At 44.8% G+C, this 20,683-nt stretch overlaps 1 protein-coding gene across 1 annotated transcript in view; it reads right to left on the bottom strand.

Annotated features, from left to right (window-relative positions):
- Positions 1-20,683, bottom strand: part of LOC129847491 (collagen alpha-1(VII) chain-like) — a 113,093-nt gene that overhangs the window by 33,019 nt on the left and 59,391 nt on the right. Inside the window, exons 54-64 of the mRNA XM_055915292.1 lie at positions 17,848-17,883; positions 17,041-17,085; positions 10,164-10,235; positions 9,792-9,836; positions 9,660-9,695; positions 9,428-9,469; positions 9,225-9,305; positions 8,629-8,664; positions 8,435-8,470; positions 7,909-7,989; positions 7,750-7,785 (exon numbers count right to left, since the gene is read on the bottom strand). Of these exons, the coding sequence (XP_055771267.1) occupies positions 7,750-7,785; positions 7,909-7,989; positions 8,435-8,470; positions 8,629-8,664; positions 9,225-9,305; positions 9,428-9,469; positions 9,660-9,695; positions 9,792-9,836; positions 10,164-10,235; positions 17,041-17,085; positions 17,848-17,883 (546 nt within the window). The remainder of the gene's footprint in view (positions 1-7,749; positions 7,786-7,908; positions 7,990-8,434; positions 8,471-8,628; positions 8,665-9,224; positions 9,306-9,427; positions 9,470-9,659; positions 9,696-9,791; positions 9,837-10,163; positions 10,236-17,040; positions 17,086-17,847; positions 17,884-20,683) is intronic.

Below are 20,683 nucleotides of genomic sequence, written 5' to 3'. Positions count from 1 at the left end.
AGCTGGGGTGATGGAGAAGCGATTATGATAGAGGAAACCAAGTCTAGATTTAACCTTAGCCTGCAGCTTTGATATGTTCTGAGACAAAGAGTGTACCGTCTAGCCCTACTCCCAAGTACTTGTATGAGGTGACTACCTCAAGCTCTAAACCCTCAGAGGTAGTAATCACACTGGTGGGGAGGGGAATACTTCTTACCAAATCACATGACCTTTGTTTTGGAGGTGTTCAGAAAAAGTTTAAGGGCAGAGAAAGCTTGTTGGACACTTACAAAGCTTTGTTGTAGAGCGTTTAAGAACAAAATCCGGGAAGGGGCCAGCTGAGTATAAGACTGCATATGAATGGATGAGAGAGCTTCCTACTGCCTGAGCTATGTTGTTGATGTAAATTGAGAAGAGCGTGGGGCCTAGGATCGAGTCTTGGGGTACTCCCTTGGTGACATACTCCTTAGCCGGCCCACAAGAATGGAATGGTCTACCGTATCAAAAGCTTTGGCCAAGTCAATAAAAACATTAATTACAATCAAGGACAATGGTGACATCATTTAGGACCTTTAAGGTTGCAGTGAACCATATGTTCTTTTGGGGTCCTTTCGCACCTCTCAGTGACTGCCTGTAGGGAGAAACTTTGCAGTGGGACAGGGGGAAAAGAGGGAGAAGCATCGGAGATAGTCGCATTAGAAGGGGTGGGACGTCTTGGGGTTAGATCCACAGAGAGAGAACTGCTCCTTAAAGTAACTAACTTTGGCCTTCTGGATAGCCTGAGTGCACTTATTTATCATTTGCCTGAACAAGAGCCAGTCTGCCAAATGAAATTCTTGAGGTGGAGTTACTCTGCCAGATCACGGTCGAACCTGGGCCTGAACCTGTTTTTAATTATAATTTTCTTTATGGGTGCGTGTTTCTTAACAATACCACTGAAAATACCAAAAAAGAAAGACCAAGCGTCTTCGACAGAGGTGATTCTATACCAATTTACAGAGGTCATGAAGGCTTGCTCATTAAAGTTTTTTAGCAAGCGTCTATGACAAGGCAGGACAGGTCGTTTCACTGAGCAGTCATTACGAACACAGGCTGTAAAACAGTGATCCCTAAGGTCAATACAGAAAACACCAGACTGATACCTATCAGGATTATTTGTGAGGATAACACCAAGGAGAGTAGCCTTTTCTAGGTGTTTGGAGTCATACCTTGTGGGATTGGTAATAATCCAAGAAAGATTTAGGGAGTCACATTGCTTTAGGACTTGGTCAGATGCTTTAAGCATATCCCAGTTTAGGTCACCTAGCAGGACAAATTCAGACTTAGTGTAAGGGGCCAGGAGAGATCTTAGGGCAGGTAGGGTACAGGCACGGTGCTGATGGTGGGCGATAACACCCAGCAACAGTCAATAAAGAGTTATTTGAAAGTTTAATGCTTAAAAACAGGAAATAAATTGATTGTAGACAGACTTGGTGGAGACAACCGAGCACTGAAGGTGTTCCTTGGTAAAGATTGCCACTCCACCTCCTTTGAAGATCTGTCTTGTCAAAAAAGGTTATAACCAGAAAGGTTAACATCAGTGTTCAAAACACTCTTTCTTAACCACGTTTCAGTAATGACCAACACATCTGGATTGGAGCTGTGAACTCACACTTTCAATTTATCAATTTTAGGTAATAAGCTTGAAGTGTCAAATTGCAGAAAACCCAGGCTTTTACGAGAGCAGAAATCGGTGACACAGATACCAGAGCACAAGTCAGAATTGTGGCTAGCAACAGTAGATGGGCTAGGGTGTACATGCACATTTCCAGATATCATCAGCAGTAATACAATCAGGGCACGGCAGAGGACTGGGAGAACTCTGCAGTGTTGATTTTGTATGACATTTGGATGTGCATCAGATGGCAACAAGATAATATTGTACAGCAATTTCATCAGGTAACATGAATACAAAGCAGGCGAGAGGTAGTTAGAATACGATGGGAGGCCAAGAGCCTGTGTAACCAATAGAGTCGGAGTCCAGAGCGTAGGAACAAACATAGTCTGTCACACGGTTGGATAAACAAGCAAGTTCATAGTCAACAAAGCACGCAGGAGTCATGAGGCAAATAGCATAAAGCACAAGAAAAAAACAACTTGGAGCTAGCCATTGTAAGTTCAGAGAATCACTCGCCCCAACAAGATAACTTGAGTTGCTCTCTATGCGTCAAATCAAATCAAATGTTATTTGTCACATGCGCCGAATGCAACAGGTCAACAGACCTTACTGTGAAATGCTTACTTACAAGCCCTTAACCAACAATGAAAATAGTCCAGGTAGCCATTTGATTAGCTGTTCAGGAGTCTTTTGGCTTGGTTAAGAAGAAGGAAAAAAAGCTGTTAAGAAGAAAAAAGCTGGTAAGAAGCCTCTTGGACCAAGACTTGGCGCTCCGGTATCGCTTGCCGTGCGGTAGCAGAGAGAACATTCTATGACTAGGGTGGCCGGAGTCTTTGGCAATTTTTAGGGCCTTCCTCTGACACCACTTGGTATAGAGGTCCTGGATGGCAGAGAGCTTGGCCCCAGTGATGTACTGGGCCGTACACACTACCCTCAGTAGTGCCTTGCGGTCGGAGGCCGAGCAGTTGCCATACCAGGTGGTGATGCAACCAGTCAGGACGCTCTCGGTGGTGCTGCTGTATAACTTTTTGAGGACCCATGCCAAATCTTTTCAGTCTCCTGAGGGGGAATAAGCGTTGTCATGCCCTCTTTACGACTGTCTTGGTGTGTTTGGACCATGATAGTTCGTTGGTGATGTGAACACCAAGGAATTTGATGCTCTCAACCTGCTCAACTACAGCCCCGTCGATGAGAATGGGGGTGTGCTCGGCCCTCCTTTTCCTGTCGTCCACGATCATCTCCTTTGTCTTGATCACGTTGAGGGAGAGGTTGTTATCCTGGCACCACATGGCCAGGTCTCTGACCTCCTACCTTTAGGCTGTCTCATTGTTGTCGGTGATCAGGCCTACCACTGTTGTGTCGTCAGCAAACAATGTTGGTGTTGGTGTTGGAGTCGTGCTTGGCCATGCCGTCATGGGTGAACAGGGAGTACAGGATTGCCCACTCTCCGTCGGATCGTTACAAGGCACCTCGACCTACATCCCCGATATCTCCATCTCTTCTTCAAGCGAATTACGGTGATTTGGGCCTTGTCCAGTGTCTGAAGTAAATCCTTTGCATCTGACTTGTTAAAGAAGAAATCTTTGTCCAGTACAAGGTGAGTAATCGCTGTCCTGATATCCAGAAGCTCTTTTTGGTCATAAGAAACGGTGGCAGAAACATTATGTACAAAATAAGTTACAAATAACGTAGAAAAACACACACAATAGCACAATTGGTTAGGAGCCCGTAAAACAGCAGCCATCTCCTCCGGCGACATTGATACCAGTAGGCTATAAAAGTATGAGATAAAATAAATAAATAAATAAATAGTAGGCCTATACTAGTTAATTAAAGCATTTCTGAGTAAGCTCACATAATAACCTTCACAAGTTAATTAGCCTACCTAAAACTCAGGACAGTCCAAAGTCTGCGGTGTGTGTGTAAGTGCGTGTGTGCTGGAGGCGAGCGAAAGCTCGGGACAGAGGGGGGGAGTGTTGCAGGGGGTACCTGTACCAGACAGGGGGAGATGGTGAACAGATCACCAGGTGGAATCCAAGCAGCAGTGCAGCAGGCAACGGGAGTAGGTGTCAAACCCGCTTGGGAGAAGCTTTTTTCAGGAGGCAGATTCCTTGTAAACAATCCCAGCTAGCTAGCTTGCGTAGCTAGCAAGTCTCTGTCCACCGTTTTTATTTTTATTTATTTTTTACATGCAAAGGGAGAGCATCCTCCACCACATTTACAGTATACTGAACAAAAATATAAACATGCCACAATTTAAGATTTTACTGAGGTACAGACTTCATAACAGTGTGTTATGTGAATGTATTTTAATGTTTAAAAAAATGTATAAACTGCCTTAATTTTGCTGGACCCCAAGGCAGCAGCTAATGGAGATCCATAATTACATTTACATTACATTTAAGTCATTTAGCAGACGCTCTTATCCAGAGCGACTTACATAATAAATACAAATAAGGAAATCGGTCAATTCAAATACATTCAATAGGCCTTAATCTATGGATTTAACGCGACTGGGAATACAGATATGCATCTGTTGGTCACAGATACCTTAAAAAAAAGGTAGGGTCGTGGATCAGAAAACCAGTCAGTATTTGGTGTGACCACCATTTTCCTCATGCAGCGCGACACATCTCCCTCGTATAGAGTTGATCAGGCTGTTGATTGTAGCCTGTCGAACGTTGTCCCACTCCTTTTCAATGGCTGTTCGAAGTTGCTGGTTATTGGCGGGAACTGGAACATGCTGTCGTTCACGTCGATCCAGAGCATCCCAAACATGTGCAGCCATGGAAGAACTGGGACATTTTCAGCTTCCAGGAATTGTGTACAGATCCTTGAGACATGGGGGCGTGCATTATCATGCTGAAACATGAGGTGATGGAGGCGGATGAATGGCACGACAATGGGCCTCAGGATCTCGTCACAGAGCATTCAAATTGCCATCGATAAAATGCAATTGTGTTCGTTGTCTGTAGTTTATGCCTGCCCATACCATAACCTCACCACCACCATGGGCACTCCGTTCACAAAATTGACATCAGCAAACAGCTCACTCACACGACGCCATACACGCTGTCTGCTATCTGCTCGGTACTAGAGGCCGACCGATTAATCGGAATGGCCGATTAAATTAGGGCCGATTTCAAGTTTTCATAACAATTGGAAATCGGTAATTCTGGACGCTGACTTTGCCGTTCCCCCCCCCTTTATTTAACTAGGCAAGTCAGTTAAGAACACATTCTTATTTTAAATGACGGCCTAAGAACGGTGGGTTAACTGCCTTGGTCAGGGGCAGAACGACAGATTTTTACCTTGTCAGCTCAGGGATTCAATCTTGCAACCTTACGGTTAACTAGTCCAACGCTCTAACCACCTGCCTCACGAGGAGCCCGCCTGTTACGCGAATGCAGTAAGAAGCCAAGGTAAGTTGCTAGCTAGCATTAAACTTATCTTATAAAAAACAATCAATCAATCAATCATAATCACTAGTTATAACTACACATGGTTGATGATATTACTAGTTTATCTAGCGTGTCCTGCGTTGCATATAATCGATGCAGTGCGCATTCGCGAAAAAGGACTGTCGTTGTTCCAACGTGTACCTAACCATAAACATCAATGCCTTTCTTAAAATCAATACACAGAAGTATATATTTTTAAACCTGCATATTTAGCTAAAAGAAATCCAGGTTAGCAGGCAATATTAACCAGGTGAAATTGTGTCACTTCTCTTGCGTTCATTGCACGCAGAGTCAGGGTATATGCAACAGTTTGGACCGCCTGGCTCATTGCGAACTAATTTGCCAGGATTTTACGTAATTATGACATAACATTGAAGGTTGTGCAATGTAACAGGAATATTTAGACTGATGGATGCCACCCATTAGATAAAATAAGGAACGGTTCCGTATTTCACTGAAAGAATAAATGTTTTGTTTTCGAAATGATAGTTTCCGGATTTGACCATATTAATGACCTAAGGCTCGTATTTCTGTGTGATATTATGTTATAATTAAGTCTATGATTTGATAGAGCAGTCTGACTGAGCGATGGTGGGCACCAGCAGGCTCGTAAGCATTCATTCAAACAGCACTTTTGTGCGTTTTGCCAGCAGCTCTGCTGTTTATGAATTCAAGCCTATCAACTCCCGAGATTAGGCTGGTGTAACCGATGTGAAATGGCTAGCTAGTTAGCGGGGTGCGCGCTGATAGCGTTTCAAATGTCACTCGCTCTGAGACTTGGAGTAGTTGTTCCCCTTGCTCTGCATGGGTAACGCTGCTTCGAGGCTGGCTGTTGTTGATGTGTTCCTGGTTCGAGCCCAGGTAGCGGCGAGGAGAGGGACGGAAGCTATACTATTATACTGGCAATACTAAAGTGCCTATAAGAACATCCAATAGTCAAAGGTATATGAAATACAAATCGTATAGAGAGAAATAGTCCTATAATTAATATAATAACTACAACCTAAAACTTCTTACCTGGGAATATTCAAGACTCATGTTAAAAGGAACCACCAGCTTTCATATGTTCTCATGTTCTGAGCAAGGAACTTAAACGTTAGCTTTCTTACATGGCACATATTGCACTTTTACTTTCTTCTCCTGTCACGTTCCTGACCTATTTCTGTTAGTTTGTTGTATGTGTTAGTTGGTCAGGACGTGAGTTTGGGTGGGCATTCTATGTTTTCTGTTTCTATGTTGGTTTAAGGGTTGCCTGGTATGGCTCTTAATTAGAGGCAGGTGTTTTGCGTTGTCCTCTAATTGAGAGTCATATTTAGGTAGGTTGTTTCACAGTGTTCGTTGTGGGTGGTTGTCTCCTGTGTCAGTGTTTGTCGCACCATTCAGGATTGTTCGGTATGTTTGTACATCGTCATTTTTGTGTAGTCTATTTTTCCCTGTTCGTGCGTTCTTCGTGTTTTATTGTAAGTTCGTATGTCTAGGTTTGTCTACACATTCGTTTTGTTATTTTGTTAGTTAATTCAAGCCTAGTTCGTTTTGTGTCTTAGTTGTTTTGTCGTGTCTTTATTAAATCATGTAATTTCACAAAGCTGCGCCTTGGTTCAATCACTACTCCTCCTCTTCGGTTGAAGAGGAGGAGGACTACCGTTACATCTCCAACACTTTGTTTTTGCATTATTTAAACCAAATTGAACATGTTTTATTTATTTGAGGCTAAATTGATTTTATTGATGTATTATATTAAGTTAAAATAAGTGTTCATTCAGTATTGTTGTAATTGTCATTAATACAAATACATAATTTTTTTAATCGTCCGATTTAATCGGTATCGGCTTTTTTGGTCCTCCAATAATCGTTATCGGCGTTGAAAATCATAATCGGTCGACCTCTACTTGGTACAGTTGAAAGCGGGATTCAATGAAGAAAAGCTTACTAACAGGGATGTAAACAAATTTCTGCACAAAATTTAAGAGAAATACGCTTTTTGTGCGTATGGAAAATTTCTGGGATCTTTTATTTCAGCTCATGAAACATGGGATCAACACTTTACATGTTGCGTTCATATTCTTGTTCCATGTACATTGACATTTTAGTAATTTGGCAGATGCGATACTAGCCTGAAGCTGAATGCAAGAGGCAAAGCCAGAGGGTCGACTCCGCCCAAAATCTGTCCTCGCAGATAAAGCAGATTTGCTTAACGCTATAAGCAAGTGAGGTGTTTTTGTCTGGAGGGCAATGTGAAAGTGACGAATTTGTTTAAGATGAAAGTGAATTGCTATTTTGATAGCTGAGGCTTATTTGATTTCATAATGCTTTGGTTGTTACGAGTGTATTGATAAGTTTTCTACAAAGGATCACTGGCTAGAATGTTCCCACCTGCCTTTCACCTTTGCAGACATGCATTTCCATTGTTAAAGCGGCCAGTGGACCATCAATATAATAGATCATCTTTGCATGAAGTCCTTTCTCACTTCTTAATGGGACCTCTCCAAGGTTCAGATAAGACAAATGGTAACAGCTCCACTCACTGACTTTAACAGACTAATGAATGTACCAGAGAGCCACACAAGCCAGCAGAAGTGCAGCCCTCTGGGACTGGGGTTGTGCACCCCGAGTCTAGGGGTTGATTCTGGCCTGGGGAACAGTGGTACTCACATCTCTTCCTGGATCCCCTAGTTTCCCTGGGTCTCCCTGTAACACCAAGGGAAAAGGATTGAGAGACAACTAAAGACAGTAATGTTTATGTTATGCTCACAGTACCCTGAGAATCTACAGCTGTTGTAATGTCTGTATGACAGAGACAGAGGTACAGACCCTCAGGCCGGCCGCTCCTGGTGCCCCTGGTTTGCCATCCAGACCATTGCGTCCATCCAGCCCAGACGCACCTCTCTCTCCCTACAGAGAGGAGCACACATGATGCATAGAGTATGATCAGAATAAGGGCTGCACAGTGGTTGTATTGGACCTGGGAACATTTTGCACAAGAGGATAAAACTCTACTACTACTGTGGAAAGGCAATTCAGAGCTCCAGCGTCGTTACTCAGAGTTAGTTCAATGTTTGAAAATGACTACGGTGAGATATTTTTTAGGATGCAGAGCATGTGTGTATACAGTAGTAAGTTGCATGTCTAAGGCTGTGGTGATGTTGTGAGCAGGCCCCACTGAGCTTCATCCCACTGGGAATCTGCAGACTGGTAAACAGGATCCGGTGGAATGAAGGACAGTGCAACCTGCCAATCACCAGCCAGTTTGGAGAACCATATCCTATCAGGATTTGTCAATTAGAAAATCTGCCTGTGTGAGAATGTGAGAAGTCACTGTAGCATGTGTTGTTCAGACCTTCTCTCCTGGGCCTCCTCTCTCTCCTGTGTCACCCTGGAGAAAAAGAAAGAAAGGGCAATGAGTGAAATAGAGAGAGGGGAAGAGAGAGGGATAGAGTGATTAGACAGACAGACAAACATAAGTGACAGACATACAGGCGGACAGGCAGACAGAAAGACAGACACACTTGACAAAGACAGACAGTGACTTACTCTCGACCCTGGAGGTCCACGCTGTCCCTCGAGACCCTACACAGACAAACAACAGAGCAGGTGAGACAGAGAGAAGACACAGGGTAAGAATTACACACACTACAGCACACAGACAGACAGCCATCACAGGTCAGTATACTTCACTAACCGCCGAAGCTTAGGCTTCTCAAGACACTAGATTTGGAAGGATAGCCCCGTAAGACTCTGCTTAAAGTTTAGAGGTAGTTTAGAGGCAGTGACCCATCAAGGGTAATTATCCATTGAAAAAGTGTCATCCTACAAATATCTAGGTATATGGTTGGATGACAAGTTGTCCTTTAAACCCAATTAGAAATTGGGTTTTTATTTTCGTAATAAGGCTTTCTTCCCCCTTATGGCTAGAAAGGAGCCGAGTGGCGCAGCGGTCTAAGGCACTGTATCTCAGCGTTAGAGGCATCACACATCACCGACCGTGGTTGGGAGTCCCATAGGGCGGCGTACAGTGTCGTCCGGGTTTGACCGGGGTAGGCCGTCATTGTAAATAAGAATTTGTTCTTATCTGACTCACCTAGTTAAATAAAGGTTAGATAAGAGACAGAGACAGCAGTCTTACTCACCCGGAGCCCCGCAGCCCCTGAGGACCCTGCCTCGCCCTTCTGACCTTTGCCCCCATGCTCTCCCGGGTCACCAGCATCTCCCTAGACACAGGAAGTGACGTCGGACACTGGGAGGTTAGGTGGACTGGGAGAGAGAGCTTTGCTGTATACATACAAACATGTGTTCGTACAATGTTAGAAGTTTGTAATGGACATCTACATACCTTTTCTCCTCTTTCTCCTTTAAGCTTTAGCTCTGTATCGCCCTGTAGAAGTTAGAGACAGAGAGATGTAGGTAGCTATGTGGTTCTGATGGCTCATTCAGTTAGTATGGTGCTTGTAATACGATTTCTTTGGTATGATTCTCACAGGGGCCATATTTGTTGACTGAAAGTCACATTTAGCCTTTGCTAAATTAACATATTGTTAAAGAGTTATAATCTTATCAGGACTTACCACCTTCCCTGTAGGTCCTGGGGGGCCTTGAGCTCCCTATTGTGTCATAAACAACATACAGTTTTGTTACTTTTAGCAGATTGGAACTATTTTACCAGATTAGATTAGATAACAAACAGCATAACCTCTGACCTCAACTCCTTTCTCTCCTCTTGGTCCTAAAGGTCCTGGGCTGCCCTGTGGATGACACACCATACACATCACACCACACACACCAACTGTCACTACAGACAGACACCAACTGCTACTGTATTACTCACAGTAACCAACACAAATACTGACACATATAGAGTATCAGATCAATCTGGCAGAAGAGTGTCAGAAGTGCAGAAGTGTGTCACATGAATTGTTGACTGATTCATGGGTGTACAGAAGTGTCACGTCACAAACATGTGTCTCACATGTCTTCCATACTCTCAATAACTATTACACAGAAGACACATACAGTATATCAGCTCAATCTGTCAGAGGAGTGTCACATTGTCACATAAACATGTGTCTCACATTTCGTCCGTGCTCTCCAGGGTCTCCCAGGTCTCCCTTCTCTCCTGCTCGTCCAGGCTGACCCGCAAGGCCCTGTGGACAGGGGATAAAACCCACACAGATTGTGCTTAGTTACCATGGCAGTCCTAAAAACATATTAGAAAAGAAAGGAAAAGCTGCACACTGATGGCTCCGATGCAAAACTGCATTTAATCAACGACAGCTAAGCGGTCTTCATCAGGGTTTCATCTGTCCTCAAAACATCCACTTCATATCATGTAGGTCATGGTTCATCAAATCAAATCAAATTGTATTGGTCACATACACGTGTTTAGCAGATGTTATTGCGAGTGTAGCGAAATGCTTATGCTTCTTGTTCCGACAGTGCAGCAATATCTAACAAGTAATATCTAACAATTTCACAACAAATACCTAATATACACAAATCTAAGTAAAGGAATAAGAATATATAAATATATGGATAAGCAATTTCACTGATTAATCATGACCTACATTAGTGATCAATCACCATATACAGTACACCAAGACGATTCTGAAAAGAGGGCATAAAGGGAGTTTTTTAAATGTTTTATAGTGCCCCCTCTCATTGAAGCCACGGAAATTCAAGGCCGACTACGGTACTGCAGGCATTGTAAGCAGAAAACAGGATCCCCCATTATAGTGAATGGAAAAATGGCAATCTTCATGGTCAATCTTTGTGTAAATCTACACTGAACAAAAATATAAACCAACATGTAAAGTGTTAGTGTCTGTGTTATGTTACGCCACATGGGACTGTTTCGGTTTTGTTTGTTCGTTCGTTTTATGTAGGCATTTTTCCTGTTCATGCGTTCTTCGTGTTTCATGTGAGTTCGTTGTTCAGGTCTGTCTACGTCGTTTATTGTTTTGTAACTATTCAAGTGTTCGTTCGTGTTTTCTGTTTTGTTAATTAAAAATCATGTCATTTCACAACGCTGCGTTTTGGTCGAATCCCTGCTCCTCCTCTTCGGATGAAGAGGAGGAAAGCCATTACAGAACCACCCACCTTAATACGACCAAGCGGCGTGGGAGAGCGCAATAAAATAACCAGGACTCGTGGACATGGGAGGAAATATTGGACGGAAAGGGACACTGGGCTCAACCAGGAGAATATCGCCGCCCCAAAGCTGAGCTGGAGGCAGCGAAAGCAGAGAGGCGGCGATATGAGGAGCTAGCTCGGAAGCAGGAAAAGGATCTGGGCTACACTACGTGGGAGGAGATCGACAGGTAGGCGATCAACCCAGGGCGAGTGCCGGAGCCCGCCTGGGATTCTCTGGCGCAGTGCGAGGAGGGATACCGGCGTATGGAGGCAGCACGACGACGCGGTAGGAAGCCTGTGAGAAAACCCCCAAAAAATTTGGGGGGGGGATTACAGGGAGAGTGGCGAAGTCAGGTAGGAAACCTGCGCCTACTCCCTGTACTTACCGTGGAGAGCGAGAGTACGGGCAGACACCGTGTTATGCAGTAGAGCGCACGGTGTCTCCTGTACGTGTGCATAGCCCGGTGCGGGTTATTCCACCTCCCCGCACTGGCAGGGCTAGATTGAGTATTGAGCCGGATGTCATGAAGGCTTACATGGCACCAGCCTTACGCATGGTGTCCCCGGTTCGCCTACATAGCCCGGTGCGGGTTATTCCACCTCCCCGCACTGGTCGGGCAACGGGGAGCATTCAACCAGGTAAGGTTGGGCAGGCTCAATGCTCAAGGGAGCCAGTACGCCTACACGGTCCGGCATTTCCGGCGCCACCTTCCCGCCCCAGCCCAGTACCACCAGTGCCTACACCACGCACCAGGCTTCCAGTGCGTTTCCAGAGCCCTGTTCCTCCTCCACGTACTCTCCCTATGGTGCGTGTCTCCAGCCCAGTGCCTCCAGTTCCGGCACCCCGCACTAAGCCACCTGTGCGTCTCCAGAGCCCTGTACGCACTGTTCCTTCTCCCCGCACTCGCCCTGAGGTGCGTGCCCTTAGCCCGGTACCACCAGTGCCGGTACCACGCACCAGGCCTATAGTGCGCTTCGAGAGGTCAGTATGCCCTGTCCCTGCTCCCCGCACTAGCCTGAAGGTGCGTGTCCTTAGCCCGGTGCCTTCAGTTCCGGCACCACGGCACTAGCCTGAAGGTGCGTGTCCTTAGCCCGGTGCCTCCAGTTCCGGCACCACGCACCAGGCCTACAGTGCGCCTCATCCGGCCAGAGCCATCCGTCTCCCCAGTGCCATCTGAGCCATCCGTCTCCCCAGTGCCATCTGAGCCATCCGTCTCCACAGCGCCATCTGAGCCATCCGTCTCCACAGCGCCATCTGAGCCATCCGTCTCCCCAGCGCCGTCTGAGCCATCCGTCTCCCCAGCGCCGTCTGACCCATCCGTCTGCCCAGTGCCGTCTGAGCCATCCGTCTGTCCCGAGCCATTAGAGCCGCCCGTCTGTCCCGAGCCGTCAGAGCCGTTAGTCAGTCAGGAGCCGCTAGAGCCATTTGTCAGACAGGATCTGCCAGAGCCGCCAACCAGACAGGATCTGCCAGAGCCGCCAACCAGACAGGATCTGCCAGAGCCGCCAACCAGACAGGATCTGCCAGAGCCGCCAACCAGACAGGATCTGCCAGAGCCGCCAACCAGACAGGATCTGCCAGAGCCGCCAACCAGACAGGATCTGCCAGAGCCGCCAACCAGACAGGATCTGCCAGAGCCGCCAACCAGACAGGATCTGCCAGAGCCGTCAGCCAGCCATGAGCGTCCAGAGCCGTCAGCCAGCCATGAGCGTCCAGAGCCGTCAGCGAGCCATGAACGCCCAGAGCCGTCAGCCAGCCATGAGCGTCCAGAGCCGTCAGCCAGCCATGAGCGTCCAGAGCCGTCAGCCAGCCATGAGCGTCCAGAGCCGTCAGCCAGCCATGAGCGCCCAGAGCCGTCAGCCAGCCATGAGCGCCCAGAGCCGTCAGCCAGCCATGAGCGCCCAGAGCCGTCAGCCAGCCATGAGCGCCCAGAGCCGTCAGCCAGCCATGAGCGCCCAGAGCCGTCAGCCAGCCATGAGCGTCCAGAGCCGTCAGCCAGCCATGAGCGTCCAGAGCCGTCAGCCAGTCATGAGCTGCCCCTCAGCCCAGAGCGGCCATTAATCCAGAACTGCCCCTCAGTCCAGAGCTGTCTCTCTGTCCGGAGCTGCCCTTCAGTCCGGAGTTGCCCCTCTATCCTGAGCTACCTCTCTATCTTGACCTACCTCTCTGTCTTGAGCTATCTCTCTGTCCTGCGCTACCTTATCCTGGTGCTGCCCCTTATCTTGATGGTACCATGTAAATTAAGTGGGTGTAATAGGAGGGTGGTCATTCTAAGGGGAAGACGTAAACTGGGATTGACTATGGTGGGGTGGGGACCTCGCCCAGAGCCACCACCGTGGTCAGATGCCCACCCAGACCCTCCCCTAGACTTTCTGCTGGTGCGCCCGGAGTTCGCACCTTAAGGGGGGGGGGGGGGGGGGGGTTTATGTCACGTTCCTGACCGGTTTTCTGTTATTTTGTATGTGTTTGACGGTCAGGGCGTGAGTTTGGGTGGGTAGTCTATGTTATGTGTTTCTATGTTTGTTTAAGGGTGACCTGATATGGCTCTCAATTAGAGGCAGGTGGTTTTCATTTCCTCTGATTGAGAGCCATATTAACCTGTTGAGGCTGGGGGCGCTGTTGTCACTATTTATGCTAATCGTGTAATTTTTGAAACGGCTTCCCACAAAATTCTTGATCGTACAATATGCATATTATTATTATTATTGGATAGAAAACAGTCTATAGTTTCTATAGGAGTTGAAATTTTGTCTCTAAGTGGAACAGAACCCATTCTACAGCAATTTCCCTGACATGGAGTCAGATTTCAGAAATGTTGGCCCCTGATCTGGAGTCAGTTAAAAGGCCACAGTTATTGCTATGAGTATACGGACACTGCTTACGTCTTCCCCTGGATGCCTTTACGTGATGACGATTTGAATGGGGTCGATTGCGCGTTCACAGGCACTACAAATTAAAAAACCCTGTAGCTAGGAACTCTTTTCTTGCTGCGTTATGCGCCTGGAGGACATCGACCCGCACTTGTTCCAAGCATTAGTGGAGGGAGTAATATTACTCTGGTCATGTTTCTACTCGTTATAGGAGTTAAAAACATCATAAGGTAGTTAATTTAAAGCGTTTTATAGCAATTTATATCCGTTTAGTGCGATTTTGGGACATTTATTTCTGAAACGCTGTGAATTGCTGGGCACGCTTCCAGTTCATCCCGAACGCAGTTGGCATTTCCACATGGCAAGAGGACAGCTTTCCACCAAAAGACGATTAGACCCAAGAAAGGATCCTTTGCCCAAGATACTGATGGAAGAACAGCTCAAAGTAGGACATTTTTATTATGATAAATCGTGTTTCTGTCGAAAAATGTTAGTGGCTTAGGACGCCATGTTTTTTGACGTAGCTTCGCTTGGCGCAAACTGTATTGAAAAGTAAGGATAATTTAAAAAATGTAATTCCGCGATTGTATTAAGAATTAAATTGTCTATCAATCCCTGTCCACCCTATATTTTTTAGTCACGTTTATGAGTATTTATGTATAAGAGTAGATCACTGTCTAATATGGCGCACGGACATTTTCTCACCAGCTGGGCTACATTTCACATTGTCTAACCATGATTTTGGTGGCTAAATATGCACATTTTCGATCAAACTCTATATGGATTGTGTAATATGATGTTACAGGAGTGTCATCTGAAGAATTCTGAGAAGGTTAGTGAAAAAATTTATATATTTTGGCGATGTTGACGTTATCGCTCACTTTGGCTAGAATCAATGCTGGGCTGCTATGTGCTATGTGCTATGCTAATATAACGATTTATTGTGTTTTCGCTGTAAGACACTTAGAAAATCTGAAATATTGTCTGTATTCACAGGATCTGTGTCTTTCGATTAGTGTATGCTGTGTATTTTTACGAAATGTTTGATGATTAGTAAGTAGGTAAACACGTTGCTCTATGTAGTTATTCTAGTCCATTTGTGACGGTGGGTGCAATTGTAACCTATGCCATCTACCTGAAATATGCACATTTTTCTAACAAAACCTATCCCATACCATAAATATGTTATCAGACTGTCATCTGATGAGTTTTTTTCTTGGTTAGGGGCTATAAATATCTTAGTTTAGCCGAATTGGTGATAGCTACTGGTGTTGGTGGACAAATAAAAGATGGTGGATTATTCTAATGTGTTTTTAGGTAATAGGTTTACATCTTTACATATTGTGTCTTCCCTGTAAAACATTTAAAAAATCGGACATGTTGGCTGGATTCACAAGATCTGTGTCTTTCATTAGCTGTATTGGACTTTAATGTGTGAAAGTTAAATATTTAAAAAATAAAAAAAATTTGAATTTCGCGGCTCTGCCTTTTCAGTGGGGGTGGGGGGGGAGTGCCGCTAGCGGCACCCTCATCCTAGACAGGTTAAGGTAGGTGTTTTCACACTGTTTGTTTGTGGGTGGTTGTCTCCTGTGTCAGTGTCTGTGTTATGTTACGCCACATGGGACTGTTTCGGTTTTGTTCGTTCGTTCGTTTTATGTAGGCATTTTTCCTGTTCTTCGTGTTTCATGTGAGTTCGTCGTTCAGGTCTGTCTACGTCGTTTATTGTTTTGTAACCATTCAAGTGTTCGTTCGTGTTTTCTGTTTTGTTAATTAAAAATCATGTCATTTCACAACGCTGCGTTTTGGTCGAATCCCTGCTCCTCCTCTTCGGATGAAGAGGAGGAGGAAAGCCGTTACAGTTAGTCCCATGTTTAATGAGCTGAAATAAAATATCCCAGACATTTTTCATACGCACAAACAGCAAATTTCTCTCAAATGTTAATGAGCATTTCTTCTTTGCCAAGATAACCCATCCACCTGACATGTCAAGAAGCGTATTAAACAGCATGATCATTACACAGGATCACCTTGTGTTGGGGACAATAAAAGGCCACTCTTAAATGTGCAGTTTAGTCACACAACACAATGCCACAGATGTCTCAAGTTTTAAGAGAGTGTGCAATTGGCATGCTGACTGCAGGAATGTCCACCAGAGCTGTTGCCAGAGAATTTAATGTTAATTTCTCTACCATAAGCCAACTCCAATGTCCTTTTAGAGAATTTGGCAGTATGTCCAAATGGCCTCACAACCGCAGACCACATGTATGGCATCGTGTTGGCGAGCGGTTTGCTGATGTCGACGTTGTGAACAGAGTGCCCCATGGTGGTGGTGAGGTTATGGTATGGGCAGGCATAAACTACGGACAATGAACACAATTGCATTTTATCAATGGTAATTTGAATGCATAGATACCATGACGAGATCCTGAGGCCCATTGTAAGGCTCATTTTTTAATGGTATCTATGACCAAAAAATCATATCTGTATTCCCAGTCATGTGAAATCCATAGATTAGGGCCAAATTTATTTATTTCAATTTACTGATTTCCTTATTTGAACTGTAACTCAGCAAAATCTTTGAAATTGTTGCATGTTGCATTTATATTTTTTTGAAAATCATGCATGGTACAAAAAATGGTATGTCCTTAAACCAAATCTTTTAAAATCAGACACAGAAAAAGATATAAGAATAATTTAGTTGCGCATGGCAGCCTGCAGTACACCGGTCGGCCTTCAACAATGAGAGGTGGCAGCACTGAGCTAGCCTGCAACGTCCATTCCTGGAGTAGCTCAAACGGTGCATGTTATGTCTCCATGAGACGCCATCTTAACCGACTTCATTTGGCTTCAATATGCTATTGGAATAAATTGTGTCATGTGATCAATGGCTTTGTCCATTCATTTACACCATTCATTGGTTGTATGTGACACAGACATGTGACTACTCACCCTAAGTCCTCTCTCCCCTGCCTTCCCTGGGAGTCCAGACTCCCCCTGGTGGAGAGAGCGAGAACAAACGGAAAATTAGAGAGACCGATGGAGGAGAGGAAGAGGGGAAGGAGGAAGTGAGGAAGACATAGAAACAGATAAATGCTATGCTATTGTCTGCTATTGTCTCTAGTCTCCACCAATCCCCTGTCAGATGAGCAGAGGGTCTGAGGCGTGACTGAATCATGTGACAATAATACACATCTCTCACTCACCAATATTAATAAAGACAATGGGTGCCAGAGAGAGAGAAGTGGCATTCAAACATGGAACACTTTGAATGGAACTGATAGAATCAGATAAGGGAATAAGGGAGACAGAGGGAGAGTGAGCGAAAGAGAGATAGAGACAGAAACAGATCGCGAGAGCGAGCGAGCGAACTTTGGAACTTATGAGTGAAATGTTTACAGTAAATATATTAATAGTTTTTTCACATTTGTTCATTACCTATTTTACTTGCTTTGGCAATGTAAAAATATGTTTCCAATGCCAATAAAGACCTTAAATTGAGAGAGAGAGAGAGAGAGAGAGAGAGAGAGAGAGAGAGAGAGAGAGAGAGAGAGAGAGAGAGAGAGAGAGAGAGAGAGAGAGAGAGAGAGAGAGAGAGAGAGAGAGAGAGAGAGAGAGAGAGAGAGAGAGAGAGAGAGAGAGAGAGAGAGAGAGAGAGAGAGAGAGAGAGAGAGAGAGAGAGAGAGAGAGAGAGAGAGAGAGAGAGAGATCATGGTTTGTCACAGGAAGGAAGAGCTGGAAGGAGAGATTGTTTCTTACGGGAGTGCCTTCATCGCCCTTGTCTCCTTTGGCTCCCTGTAAAACACAGTGATCCATAATTCAGTCCCATCACAGGGGGAGAACACCACACTGACCACAGTGACCCAGTCAAAATACATCAAACTTTTAAAACTGAACCCCACAACATCACATAGGGCAATGGTAAGTATTCAGACCCCTTCCCCTTTTCCACATTTTGTTGTGTTACAGCCTTATTATAAAATTGATTAAATACAATTTTTCCTCATCAATCAACACACAATACCCCATAATGACAACGTAAAAACAAGTTTGGAACACTCCTTAGCCCATGACTTAAAAATGAAAAAATGAAAAACTTTATTTACATAAGTATTCAGACCCTTTGATATGAGACTCGAAATTGAGCTCAGGTGAATCCTGTTTTCAATTGATCATCCTTGAGATGTTTCTCCAACTTGATTTGAGTCCAGCTGTGGTAAATTCAATTGATTGGATATGATTTGGAAAGGCACACACCTGTCTATATAAGGTCCCACAGTTGACAATGCATGTCAGAGCAAAAACCAAGCCATGAGGTTGAAGGATATGACCGTAGAGCTCCAAGACAGGATTCTGACGAGACACAGATCTGGGGAAGGGTACCAAAAAATGTCTGCAACGTTGAAGGTCCCCAAGAACACAGTGGCCTCCATTCTTAAACGGAAGAAGTTTGGAACCACCAAGACTTTTCCTAGAGCTGGCCACCCGGCCAAACTGAGCAATCGGGAGAGCAGGGCCTTGGTCAGGGAGGTCATCAAGAACCTGATGGTCACTCTGACAGAGCTCCTGAGTTCCTCTGTGGAGATGGGAGAACCTTCCAGAAGGACAACCATCTCTGCAGCACTCCACCAATCAGGCCTTTATGGTAGAGTGGCCAGACAGAAGCCACTACTCAGTAAAAGGCACATGACAACCCGCTTGGAGTTTGCCAAAAGGCACCTAAAGGACTCTTAGACCATGAGAAACAAGATTCTCTGGTCTGATGAAACCAAGATTGAACTCTTCGGCCTGAATGCCAAGTGTCATGTCTGGAGGAAACCTGGCACCATATCTATGGTGAAGCATGGTGGTGGCAGCATCATGCTATGGGGATGTTTTTCAGCGGTAGGGACTGGGAGATTAGTCTGGATCAAGGGAAAGATGAACAGAGCAAAGTACAGATTGATCCTTGATGAAGAGCGCTCAGGACCTCAGACTGGGAGAAAAGGTTCACCTACCAACAGGACAACGACCCTAAACACACAGCCAAGACAACGCAGGAGTGGCTTTGGGACAAGTATTGGACTGTCCTTGAGTGGCCCAGCCAGAGCCCGGACTTGAACCCGATCGAACATCTCTGGAGAGACCTGAAAATAGCTGTCCAGCGACGCTCCCCATCCAACCTGACAGAGCTTGAGAGGATCTGCAGAGAAGAATGGGAGAAACTCCCCAAATACAGGTGTGCCAAGCTTGTAGTGTCATACCCAAGAAGACTTGAGGCTGTAATCGCTGCCAAAGGTGCTTCAACAAAGTACTGAGTTAAGGGTCTGAATACTTATGTAAATGTGATATTTCCGTTTTTTATTTGTCATAGATTTGCGCAAATTTAGAAAAAACTGTTTTTGCTTTGACATTATTGGGTATTGTGTGTAGATTGATGAGGGGAAAAAATGATTTAATCAATTTTAGAATAAGGTTGTAACGTAACAAAATGTGGGGGAAAAGTCAAGGAAAAGTTGAATAATTCCCAAATGCACTGTATACAGAAAAGAGATTGCAGTAGACATGAAATAGACTTAGTAGTAGTAGCAGTAGTATTGTTTGAGTATTATTCCAAAAAGTAGTTGTAGTAATAGTCATTAGTGGTGATGTACCTCTAATGTCATCAGGGTATGAGGGGGAGAGAGATAGAAAGAAAGTCTTATATGACTGGTTAGGTCATCGTTATATCATAACAATACTTACACAACAAAGAGGTCAGATTTAGACACACTGTATTAGTAAAGTTATTAGTTGCACTGGAATGGCAGTATGACATTCATTCCCTTTGTGGTACAGTCTTGAATAACATACTAATAGTTTAATTGTCACCAACCGGTCGATCGCGATCTCCAAGCCATTCCTAGTCGATCACCAAACATTTCTGTAAAAAACCCAACGAGCCTTGCGTTCCTATTTTTTTAATTGTTTCACGCTGTTGGTGGTAGATGCACTTGATTCAGCAGCCCTAGCGCCAGGAAGGCAAATGTTCCCATTTTTAACCATTTCATGTAGAACTTCGCCTACCCTTATCAGGCCCAGAGGGAAAATCAAGTGCACTTATAGGCCTACCGCTGGCCAATCAGATAATTCAGATTACCGTGTCTGCAGTTTCCTCGCACTATAAACTGTAAAAAGAAGCCTCGAATAGATTTGAAAACCTTTAAAACCATGACTAGAGAGAGACTCAACGAATACAGCAAAGGGCTGCTGATTTTATGAGTAAGTTCATGTTTAATTTGTTTTTCAGCACTGCCGAAACTTTGACGCAAAAAAATGTTGCCTGCATCGATCCGTTAATACAGGACTAGTAAAGGCCCAGTGCACCACTTTGTTTGCCCGCACTACAGTCAGCTATATCGGTCGGTTAATACAGGACTAGTAAAGGCCCAGTGCACTACTTTTGTAAGAATTTAAAAAATATATATATACAAAAATGTACATTCTGACTTTTCAGGGGGTGCTGCAGCAACCTCAGCATCCCTACTTCCGTGGCTATGTTTAAGTTGTTATTATTGGCAGCTTGTGTCTTTTTTATATCAAGGAATATTTCACTTTCTCTGGTCATAGGGGTAAC

This window comes from Salvelinus fontinalis, chromosome 3 (assembly GCF_029448725.1).
Source record: "Salvelinus fontinalis isolate EN_2023a chromosome 3, ASM2944872v1, whole genome shotgun sequence".
In the NCBI taxonomy this organism is placed as follows: domain Eukaryota; kingdom Metazoa; phylum Chordata; class Actinopteri; order Salmoniformes; family Salmonidae; genus Salvelinus; species Salvelinus fontinalis.
The sequence above is the reverse complement of the archived record's forward strand: the minus strand, read 5'-3'. Positions and strand labels throughout refer to the sequence as shown.